Source organism: Nomascus leucogenys, chromosome 3 (assembly GCF_006542625.1).
Source record: "Nomascus leucogenys isolate Asia chromosome 3, Asia_NLE_v1, whole genome shotgun sequence".
NCBI lineage: Eukaryota > Metazoa > Chordata > Mammalia > Primates > Hylobatidae > Nomascus > Nomascus leucogenys.
In genome coordinates, this window is record NC_044383.1 from 49,777,817 (window position 1) to 49,790,870 (window position 13,054).

The window sequence follows — 13,054 nt, forward strand, 5'->3', positions numbered from 1 at the left end:
TTTAAAAGTGAGTTTTAGGTCCAAAGGAAATAGAATTTATCTTCTTTGGAATCATAAGCCCATTTAAATTATTTAGATAACCAAGAATTACGTAGGATTCTTACTGCTACTTAACAAATGCCTGTGGAAATAAGCAAATCACTTTCCTAAGTGCTTAAAGATATTTATCCACAAAATCCACTCTTCCTCCCTGACCCTTAAAAAAATGACGCTAAGTGAAACAGGTTCCAACATAATAAACTGTCAGGACACATTTCATGGTGCAGTGCAAATGACAGACACAATGGAATACCTGTTAGAATAAAGTAGATTTCATTTTCCCTACAAGTTAGGTGAGAATAGTGACCTCAAGTATCTGTTCTGTCAGGTCAAATGTTGCAGCACATTAACAAATTGAGAGTACAGGTGCATGTATGAATAGCCTGTTGGAGAAAACAGCACCACTTCTAGTAATTATAAGAAGTTGCTCCAGGTGAAAAATATTAATTCATGTCTGTGATACATTGTTTAAGACTCTCTCAGTTGCCTTAATACTATTTTTAAAACCCCTTCACAGGGAGCATACTCACCCCACCTGGCCTGCCATCTGAAGCTGTGATGATCAGAATGTAGCGATCAGTGCTTTCCCTGTCCAGTGCTTTCCCTAAGGTTAGAATCCCCGTGCTAGTGACGAAACAAACAAACAAATAAGACAAAAAGAGATATTACATCACAAGGAGAGTCTTCTTAGTATAGCAAATTACTTTTGATAGCTTTTTTCCCCTCTCAGTAATCATAGCTTGAGTATTTTAGATGTATAATACTAAGATTCATACTGAAAATTGAAAACAGCTTTTAAGGCTGTCAAATTTCTTAGCAGTATCCATGAAACTGACACTGAGCTGATTTCCTACCTTCCAGGAAACAAAACATAACAAAACTGTGCTTAATTCATTCCAAGAAGAACAGTATCTATCTTGTTTTTGATTATTTCAAGAGAAAAGACTTCATTATTCCTTAGCAGGCTCAGAATTCTTTGAGACAATGAATGGTTTCTTATAATTAATCTATATCACCTCCCAATTTATGTCATATATATGTCCATTATGAAAATGCAAAAACCCATCTAAATGTTATCTCTGACAAACTCTATGAATAAAAGCTTTTTTTCTTACTTTTAAAATAACAGAGGCCCATTGTACAAAATTAGAAAATAGAATTTTTTAAAATTACAGAAATTATGTTTTTTGTAATGTTTCTTTTTGTACTTTATTATAACCACATTTAAATATATGATTGTTTCAGAAGAGGAATCATTCTGCATATTTTACATTTTTTAAGAAAATATAATTGTATTAGAATTCATGTTCTCATTTTATAATTTGTTTAAAACCCCTTTTGTGGCTACACTAACAATTTTAGTATTTTGTTACTCTTTGGAAATTTGGCTGTTTCTTAATTTAACTGATGTATAATGGGAGATTAACAGCACTTGGGAAAATTATTTCACTTAGAATGTTTTTAATACTTACTCCATATCTTTTCACTGTTCAGAATAAATGTTTTCAGATATTTAAGACTTTATTCACCTATGTAATTTATTTTATAACAGTTTGGCTATTTGTATTGCTCTCTAATGTAAGTTCTACATTTATTTCTTAGATTTTACAATCTGATACTGTACACATTTTAATTGAGCCTAACAAGTATCCACTGTGTAGGAGAGTTTATCTGAATATAATAAGACATTAAAATATTTATCAAGTCCAAAACATAAATTGTTTCTGATGGATAAAATCCTTTCATTTTAAGGGAAGTGCTTTTATTGTAAAGAAAATTTAAACAATTCATATCACATATGGTAGTTGAATACAGAGAGTCAAAGCCGATGAATCAAAATAAGAATCACAGTTACTCCATTTGCTTATTATGTTGTGATGGTTGACACAGACTTTTTAAAAAGTTCTGAACATATGGCATGCCCATGAAAAACTGAGTTTGCTTCCTGTACATTTTAAAAATGTTTTGTCAAAATAATTGAAAACCAGTTCCCAGAGCATGTTCACAATTAAGTTTGGACCAGCTTCCTACAGTACAGAAGGCCCAGATAATCCCATTTTAAAATTACCTTAAATGAGAAAAGTAAGATATGTATTTCTTCTGAGCTTATTCACAAGTATCTTAAGAAACAGGAAATCTGAAAACATAGCCATAGTATAATAAGAGAAACAAAGAAAATTGAGTTGCCATTTTCATTTTGCTTCTTCCCTTAGTTAATTATCTATATTCTTCCTTGTACATTAAATTAGAAAATTAATAAAATTATATTGTATATTTACGGTGAATTAGAAAACTGACGTGATAACTGAGTTGATTTCCTACCTTCCAGGAAACAAAACATAACAAAACTTTGCTTAATTCATTCCAGGAAGAACAATATCTATCTTGTTTTTGATTATTTCAAGAGAAAAGATCCATTATTCCTTAGCATGTTCAGAATTCTTTGAGACAAGGAATGGTTTCTCATAAATAATCTATATCGCCTCCCAATTGTATATAGTATTTGGAATATATATATATATATATATGTACTCTATATATACTATTTAGAATATATAATACTATATGTATTATTCCAAAAATACTATATGCTGTGTACAATATAGTATACAGTATATTCATACTTAGGGCCATTTTAAACACAAACAGCTAATCATCTATGGTCTGGTGATTATTATAGAGGTAGTTTTTATGTAATATGCGGGCCTTGTGACTCAATGTTGTAGGCAGTTGTGTGGTATATTTGGGCAATGCAGAAGGGGAGAAAAACAGGCAGCGTATTTTGGGATTCATAGCTGAAGACAAGTTTATGGGTATACATGGGTATCCTCTTATTAAATCCGAGAAATACCTCACAAAAAGTCTTATTACCAGCTGGATGGAGGCTATCAGGCCAGGATACATTGGGGTACACTTAGTAATGCAATACACCTTATAAGTTCACATATTAAATATACATAAGCTTCTTCAATTGATAAAGCATCAATAATACTGCTACTTAAATTATATAGAATTGAAAATACATTTCCCAGGAGTGATGTCAGCGGAAATGGAGAAGGCAGCTCCAAGAGATGGTCTCAGCACAAAACATCAAAAAAATCACAATTAAGCAGGGACCTTCAAAAGCAAATTTGATGAAACTCTGGAAAACCGTCACAGGTTTATAGCAACCAGACGAAGGCAGAATTTCTTTTAAAAAAAGGTAAATCAAATATGGTAGAAGAACTTTGTGGCATTTTGACTTGTCTTTATCCTACCATCTCACTGGCTCAGAGTGACCTTGAAAACATCAGTGAACATTCCCAGTGTGACACTGTGGTCTTTGTTTCTGGAGGGAGCAGAGCTATCCTTATTCACAAAGAACTGTGGGGGTCTATTCTAATCTGTCTGCAGACTGCCTGAAGGAGTGATTCATGGCACTTATCATTGTTTCGTCAAACTTGGAAATCACTCAAAGCAGAAAAGCAGTGGGCATTCCTCAGAAACATCGTAAGGCAGGTGATAGCCCACAAACACTTGAGGAATACAATAGAGTGCCAAAAACTTGCCAGGAAAGTCTGGGTAAATAGTTTCATGGAAAATTCAGGCACTCAAAAGTGTACTGAGGAATACGGAATAATAAATATAATTGAGAATTCATAAATATACCCACACATCTACAGTCAATTGATTTTCAACAAGAATGCCAAGACCATTCAAAAGGAAAGAATAGTCTTGTCAACAAACGGCACTGGAACAAATGGAAATCTAAAAGAATTAAGTTAGACTACTTTACTTCATATGCAACTATTACCTCAAAATGGATTAACAATTTTTCTGAACACAAGAATTGAAACCTGTAAACAACTCTTAGATAAAAACTAGAGGTAAATATTCATAATCTTGGATGTGGCCATGGATTCTTAGATGTGATACCAGATGCATGGGAAGCAAAGGAATAAATAGATATTCTGAACTTGGTCAAAATAAAAAAAAAACACCTTTTGTGCATCAAGGGACATTATTGAGAAAGTAAAAAAGAACAATGCATATAATTGGAGAAAATACTTACAAATCACATATCTGGTAAGAGTCTTATTTCCAGAATATATAAATTATTACACAACTTAACATCAAAAAGAAATCCCAATTTAAAAATAGGCAAAAGACTCAAATACACATTTTTTCCAAAGAAGATATACAAGATATACAAATAATCAAAAAGCATGTTAAAATATGTCATTAGTCATCAGGCAAATGCAAATCAAAACCCACAACCAAGTATCACTTCACACTCACTATGATAATTATATTTTAAAACAAGAAACAAATAACCACCATTACTAACAACAACAAAAAAGAAAATAAATGTTGGCAAAAATGTGAATAAATCAGAATCCTCATATATTTCTGGTGGGAATATAAAATGCTTCAATCACTGTGGAAAACATTTGACAATTCTCAAATGGTTAAAAACACATAATTACACTATTCCCCAGCAAATCTATTGAGTATATACTTAAAAAAGCTGAATACAGGTACTTAGATACACGTACATATATATTCACAGCTGCAGTATTTGTAATATTGAAAGGTAGAATAACAACTTAAATGTCTATCAATGTATGAATAAGTAAACAACTTGTTATATGTGCATGCAATGGAATATTATGTAGCCATGAAAAGTAGTGACCTACTTACACATGTTGCAACACAGATGAATCTTGGAAACATTAGGCTACAAAAAAGAAGCTAGACACAAATAGTCACACATTGTATGATTCAATTTGTGTAGAATATTCAAAGTAGGTAACTTGATGAAGCCAGTACACAGATTGGTGGTCGCCAGGGGCTAAGGGAAATAAGGAACTGCTAAATGGGTTCAGGTTTCTATTTGGAGTGATGAAGCTATTTTAGAACTAGACAGAGTTGGTAGTTGCATGAGTTCTGAATCTCCTAAACAACGCTGAATTGTTCATTTTAAAATGGTTAATTTTGTGCTATGTGAATTTTGCCTCAATTATATAAATTATATTGCAGAGAATTTTCCATCACCAAGCTTTTGGGCTATGTTCCTGAAACATATGATGCTTGGCATACTCAAATTCTTTTAGAAAATAGGGTTTGCCTAACCATAAAAATGGTATTCAAAAATAATTTAAAAATTTGCTCAGGCCCGGTGGCTCACACCTATAATTCTAGTACTTTGGGTGGCTGAGGTGAGTGGATCACAAGGTCAGGAGATGGAGACCATCCATCCTAGCTAACACAGTGAAACCCCATCTCTCTTTTTTTGTTTAGTGTGCACTTTTATTATTTTTTTGAGACAGAGTCTCACTCTGTTGCCCAGGCTAGAGTGCAATGGCATGATCTCGGCTCACTGCAACCTCCACCTCCCAGGTTCAAGCGATTCTCCTGCCTCAGCCTCCTCAGTAGCTGGGATTACAGGTTCCGTGGACAGCTTATTTAAAAGCTCTGTGCCATCAGTATTCCCTTCTGTCAAATGGGAAAGTGAAACCCCATCTCTACTAAAAATACAAAAAATTAGCCGGGCATGGTGGTGGGCGCCTGTAGTCCCAGCTACTCGAGAGGCTGAAGGAGGAGAATTGCTTGAACCCGGGAGGCAGAGGTTGCAGTAAGCTGAGACCGCACCACTGCTCTCCCGTCTGTGAGACAGAACAAGATTCCATCTAAATAAATAAATAAATAAAAATAAAAAAAAATTATCACCTGTAGTCCCAGCTACTTGGGAGGCTGAGGTGGGAGGATCACATAAGCCTAGACTTTTGAAACTAGCCTGGGCAACAGAGTCACACCCAGTCTTAAAAAAATTAAACAATGTAAATAGAAAGTAGTAGAGGATATCTACTTCCGAACAAAATAAGCTACTGAATTTAAAACCTGCTTCTGTAAGTAACTGTTTTTCAAAATTCCATTGTTTATTAGGAAATACCGATGCAGCATCATTATAAACTAAGATTATCTCACATATTTCATGATATATAGGCTTTGCTTATTTAAAATTTCATTAAGAATTCTACTGCTTGTGACTGAACATTTACACTTGCAAGTGTCTGAGCCTTTGACAGATTTATCATGTTGCTTTTGGGCACTGAGTTTCAGGCTTTACAATGATATTTAGAGAGATTAGAGTATACTTTAAAATGTATGGTTGCTTCAAGTTTGACATAGCGTTTCATATTAAATAGCAATTAGCAATTAACAAAAACATACTAATAAAGGGAGCTAGGTATTGACAGCAGTTTGGGGAAAAGATGATGGTGGCATGAACTAAGGTAGTAGAGTGAAGTGTAAGAAATAGTTTGATTTGGGTTTATATTTTGAAAGTAGAGCTGAGCTGTCAGGGAATAAAATAAATATCATCTTTCTTACATATTATTTAATTTTCAATATAATCATAAAATTCAAATTGATATGAAAAACATAATTGAGCATTACATTTAATGTCAAAACAAATTAATCACCAAAGAAAAAATTAAAATGCAAGTGAAGAAAAAATATTTTAATAGAATTTGGACCAGAGATGGACATAATTTTTGAAATTCTCTTGTTTAGCACTGATTTTAAGTGTTGGCATCACAGACCCCATGCTTCAGTGATAACAACCCATAAATATTTGAGAGATGGCATTTCCTCAACCTCCCTTAATAAATAACTATACCATTAGGCCATCATATTTATAAGGGAAGTTGCCATATATCTTATTTAAATGTGTACTTATTTGTGGATGATTGCTGAGTGAACATTTGCTAAATCATATGACACTATCAAGACAGACACTATGAAAAGATACTGGAATAGTGCATTATATTACAGAATCATACAGATATGGCCACTTAATACATGGCACTGAATGATTTTTATAACCAATGTTTGTGATTTTTAAAAAAACCAAGGCTTTTTCTTTAAAGACCCAGTTTCTTTCTTGGCTGTGTGACCAAGCCAATTTATTAAAATAATAATTCAGTACTTTGTTAACCCATACTGACATTAAGATGATTATTCATTACTACTAATTTTTTAATAGAAATACAAGAAAATTTTGGCATACTTTTATTTCATTAAAGGAAAGTAATGGTATTAAAATGATGCTTATTGAGAGAATTCTCATGATAGCATAAAATAATATGGTATTTAAAGTATACAATAGACACGTAAATATTTTTTCATTTTGCTTTAAGATATAAAATATAACCCAAACATTATTTGCATATATTGAGGTGTCTGATGAGGTAGAACATTGTTTATTTTTTTTTAGCATACCTGTGTTAGTCCATTTGTGTTGCTACGAAGGAATACTTATGGCTGGGTAATTTATGAAGAAAATAAGTTTATTTGTCTCACAGTTCTACAGGCTGTACAAGAAGCATACTGCCAGCATCTGCTTCTGGTGAGGGGCTGAGAGTACTTCCACTCATGACCAAAGGTGAACGGGTGCTGGCGTGTGCAGAGATCACATGGTGAGAAAAGAAGCAAGAGAGGAGGGGTGGTGCCAAGCTCTTTTTTTACAACCATTTGTTGTGGGAACTAATAAAGCAAGAACTCATTCATTACCTTTGGTAACAAGCCATTCATAAGCGGTCTGCCTCCATGACCCAAACAAATCCCATTAGGCCCCATCTCCAACATGGGGAATCAAATTTCAAAATGAGGTTTGGAGTGTCAAATATCCAAACTATAGCAGTACCTGGATTGTTCAAATCCTTGAAAGTCATAGAGAAGTGGTGGTGCAAATTTTTGAACATGAATCTCAAAAGTTTCAAAGAACGTGGCAGTTGAAATGTCAGTTATTGTTCTACATTTCAAATGCATTGAAATGTATTGCTAGTGGTTCAGGCTACTCTATAAATATCAATGCGAACAACAGCAATGAGGTGGTGGAAACAAAGTGACCATAGGATAGAAGGCAACAGGCCCAGTGTACAGGACCCTGAATCAGGAATGATCATCAAAAGGGATCACACAACCATTACAGGGACATGTTCTGCTTTAGCTTTCCTGGAAGCAGTTTGCGTCTTAAGGAGATGTCTGTCCAGGTTGACCTAAGAGCTTTAACATTAAGAATCATGATCAATTTAGACTAAAAGGATTTCGCATTAACATAATTTACACCTTTAAGAACCTCTGTGACCCAGCCATTATCTTTATCTCATCTCTATCTCTATCTCAGAGATGAGAGGAGCACTAGAGATATAGGAAAGCAGTGCATTTAGATAATTTATTTGGCAAAACCAGTAGCTCATTAGATTTCACAATCAGCAATTGAAAAATCTCTTGGCATCAAGGGAAAAACAGGAATAGAAATCCTTTTTTTTATTATTATACTTTAAGTTTTAGGGTACATGTGCACAATGTGCAGGTTTGTTGCATATGTATACATGTGCCGTGTTGGTGTGCTGCACCCATTAACTCGTCATTTAACATTAGGTATATCTCATAATGCTATCCCTCCCCCTCCCCCCACCCACAACAGGCCCTGGTGTGTGATGTTCCCCTTCCTATGTCCATGAGTTCTCGTTGTTCAATGCCCACCTATGAGTGAGAACATGCGGTGTTTGGTTTTTTGTCCTTGCGATAGTTTGCTGAGAATGATGGTTTCCAGCTTCATCCATGTCCCTACAAAGGAGATGAACTCATCATTTTTTATGGCTGCATAGTATTCCATGGTGTATATGTGCCACATTTTCTTAATCCAGTCTGTCATTGTTGGACAATTGGATTGGTTCCAAGTCTTTGCTATTGTGAATAGTGCCGCAATAAACATATGTGTGTATGTGTCTTTATAGCAGTATATTTTATAATCCTTTGGGTATATATCCAGTAATGGGATGGCTGGGTCAAATGGTATTTCTAGTTCTAGATCCCTGAGGAATCGCCACACTGACTTCCACAATGGTTGAACCCCACACAATAATAATGGGAGACTTTAACACCCCACTGTCAACATTAGACAAATCAATGAGACAGAAAGTTAACAAGGATATCCAGGAATTGAACTCAGCTCTGCACCAAGGAATAGAAATTCTTAAGAGACCTGGGCTTCCTGCTTACCAGAGCAGGTGAAAACTTCATTGTTGTCTTTTTCTTTTATTGACAGCTTTGTTAACATTTTAATTCAGATATCATAAAATCCACCCATTTAAAGGGTACAATTCAATGGTTTTTAGCATAATCACAGAGTTGTTCAATCATCACCGTAATCAATTTTAGAACATTTTCAACACCGTATCTATTAATGGTCACTCCCCGTTCTCTCCACTCCTCATTTTCAGGCAATCATTGATCAACTTTTCGTCTTATAGATGTGCCTATTATGAAAATTTTATACAAATGAAATAATATGTACTCTTTTCAACTGACTTATTTCACTTAGCATAATATTTTCAAGGTTCATACATGTTGAACCATGTTTCAGTACCTCATTACCTTTTATTGATGAGTAATATTATATTATTACAGATAGGCAACATTTTGTTTATTCTTTCCTCTGTAGATGGATATTTGACTTGTTTCTACTTTTGTACCATTATAAATAATTCTTTTATGAACTTTGTGCAAACTATTATGTAGATGCACGTCTTCATTTCTCTTGCATATGAGCAGAATGCTGGCTTATGCAGTAACTCTGTTTACCATTTGGAGAAAAGGCCTATTCTCCAAAGTGTACTCATATAGTTTGGATCCATGTCCTCGCCCAAATCTCCTGTCGAATTGTCACCAATGTAGGCGATAGGACCTGCTGGAAGGTGATTGGCTCATGCGGGCAGTTTCTCATGAATGGTTTAGCACCACCCTCCTTGGTCCTGCTCTCTTCCTCCTGCTCAGGCCATGTGAACTGCTGACTCCCCGCTTTGCCTTCAGTCATGACTGTAAGTTTCCTGAGGCTTCCCCAGAAGCAGAGCAGGTGTCAGCATCATGCTTCCTGTATAGCCTGCAGAACTGTGAGGCAATTCAACCTCTTTTCATTACAAAATACTCAGTCTCAGCATTTCTTTATAGCAGTGCAAAAACGAACTCACACATGCACATTTTACATGGCCACATAAATTTATGCAGATTTCAATATCTCCACATTCTTAGGTATACTTGGTTTTGCCTTTCTTTTTCACTTCAGACACAAATTATGTATGAAGTCAAGTCTCTTTACAGTTTTAAATTGCATTTCTCTAATGACCAGTGATCAGTGATCATGATCATGTTTCCATGTGCTTGTTGGCCATTCACATATCCTTTTTTAAAGAAATGTCTATTCAAATATTTTGCCCATTTTAATTAGATTATTTTTCTTTATTAAGTTGTAACGGTTCTTTACGTATTCTTGAGACATGTTTCACACCATATACATTATTTTAAAATATTTTCTCTCATTGTGGGTTGTTTTTCACTTTAGGATGGTGCTCCTTGAAATACATTTTTAAAAATTGATGAGACCCAATTTATCAATTTTATCGTTAATCTTTGTGCATTTTGTGTCATATCTCAAAATGTACTGACTAATCCAAATAATGAAGATTTACTTCTGTATTTTCTTCTATGTGGAATGCAGTTTTATCTCATAATATTGCAGTTTATGATCCACTTTGAGTTCATTTTTGTGAATGATGTGAGATAAAAATTCAACTTAATTCTCTTGCATGTTGTCCCAGCTTCATTTGTTGAAACAAAGTTCTTTCCTGATTGGATTATCTTGGCCCCTTTTTGAAAATCAATTGACCATAAATACTAGAGTTATTTCTGGATTCTTAAGCCTGTCCAGGTGACTTATATATCTGTGTTTATGCTAATACTACACAGCCTTGATTAAAGTTTTTCTTTAACATTTTTATTTTCTTTAATGATGATTGTAAATTGTAGCTAATTTTTTATTTCTACATCCTTATGGGATAAAAATGAAAACAGTTAAGCCTTTGTATTTTTCAAATAGAAGTTTACTTATCTGTGGAAAATACTGTTCTTGTCTATAGTTTCCCAGGCATTACTAACTCATGTTTGTAAAATTCTATTCAACGTGAAATTTCAGGTATTTCTGAGAAGACTAATTAACCAGCACATGGTTCTCTTGTTTTGGCATTATGCCCCACAGGTTCCTGAGTCTGACGTGGCAAGGTATTCATTTGTCAAAGTTTTATCTTTATAATCATTGGCCAAGTTTACATTTCTATTCTTTCTGAAAGTAAAGCTATTCACAGGTACACAGGAAATATCAGGGAAGAGTTAAGCTCTTTAGAAACCAGCCACATGTGACAGCAGAACAGCTACCTTGCTATTTCAAAGGGGGAAGCATACAGTCTCTCTGAAGCCCTAAATGCCTCCTTTTAATGCCTGCTCCCGGTTTTCTCAATAGTTATCATTAGCAATATCTCAGATGTATTCAGAGAGATAAGTAGAATGACACTGATCTAGACCTCAAACAAGTTTGGCATGAACATGTATTTTATTTCATTTTGCTTTTTTTTCTTAAATATACCTGTGTTAATCTGAAATTGAAGGATGTGTTTGTAACACATCTTGCCTACAAGACTCCCTTTGAATACACAGTTTAGTGCTAAGTAACCCTTTGTAGTAATGTCCTTGTCATTATCAGTAGCTGACAACTTTAAAAGGATCTAATTAATCGCAGTTATGCCTTCCAATGAAATGTTTCCACCTCAGTAGATTTTATCTAGTAAAAATAAACAGTCTCCTGAGCAATATTTCTGGGCTCAGAACTATCCTCCCAGCTACCATTAACATTCATAGAAAACAGAAAGGGAAGTACAACTACAAACAGCTGAAAGCCTCTGAGTAGAAGTCTGCTTTCTTGCTAACGGTACGTTGCTGTACATTTTTTTAAAGTAGGAAATAATTTTTAACTTACGTTTCTGAAAGATTAAAAACTCTCTGAGGATCTCCATTCTCAATGGCATACGTTACTGAGTCTCCCTCTCGATCAGTTGCCTTCAGAGAGAAAACATAATTCAATTATCAAGTAATTGATATGGCGCCCACTCATTACAGAGTAATATAAAAGCTTGAAACTAATAGCATAGAATGTCCATGACACTGTTAAAGAATAAAGATTAAAGCATGGCCTAATGGCAAGGTGTAAAATTAAACATTTCATATCTGACCCATTTCTGAATATGTAATCCTACCTGGTGTGGAAATAATCATTTTCCCAAGGTTTACTTATTTAATTAACTTAATTAATGAATTTATTTTATATGTCTATTTATGATTTAAATAAAAGCTGCTGGCCAGGCACAGTGGCTCAAGCCTGTAATCCTAGCACTTTGGGAGGCCAAGGTGGGCGGATTACCTGAGATCAGGAGTTCAAGACTAGCCTGGCCAACATGGTGAAATCCCGTCTCTACCAAAAATACAAGAAGTTACCCGGGTGCAGTGGTGCATACCTGTAATCCCAGCTACTTGGGAGGCTGAGGCAGAAGAATTGCTTGAACCCGGGAGGCAGATGTTGCAATGAGCTGTGATCATGCCACTGCACTCCAGCCTGGGCAACAGAGCAAGATCTTGTCTCAAAAAAATAAAAAAAGTGCCAAACTATGTTTACAGTGTCGATAAAGTGTTTAATGTATATTCTTTTCTTCTGTTCAGAATATATCAAGATAATAATTCAAATCAGTCTAACTTTCTGGTTAAAAATCCTGAATTTATAGCCACAAAGCATGACTTCAAAACTGGGCTCCAATTGTCCTATGTGATTATTTCTGTGTATCCATTTCTAAAATGAGGACTATATAACAATACAAATGTTAATAGATGTTGAGAGGTTTAATTGAAATCATATACATCAAGGCACATAGACTAATATCTGGTACATTGTAAGCTTTCAATAAATATTAACCTTTTTGTTGGTTTTTCTTCCCTTCAACACCTAAGTCAGAGAAGAAAACATAGTTTGACTTTGAGTTCTGAGTTTCTCTTGCCCAAAATAAAGATGTTCTTGTTTTATGGCACTGAGGTCTGGAGTTTTACCTTCAAAAACATCAAATCAGTTCTTTTTCCAGTGAGTCAT

At 34.6% G+C, this 13,054-nt stretch overlaps 1 protein-coding gene across 1 annotated transcript in view; it reads right to left on the reverse strand.

Moving 5' to 3' along the window:
• The window catches only part of PCDH15 (protocadherin related 15), a 979,523-nt gene that overhangs the window by 283,994 nt on the left and 682,475 nt on the right, over window positions 1–13,054 (reverse strand). Inside the window, exons 16-17 of the mRNA XM_030809305.1 lie at window positions 11,897–11,976; window positions 570–663 (exon numbers count right to left, since the gene is read on the reverse strand). Coding sequence (XP_030665165.1) covers window positions 570–663; window positions 11,897–11,976 — 174 coding nt within the window. The remainder of the gene's footprint in view (window positions 1–569; window positions 664–11,896; window positions 11,977–13,054) is intronic.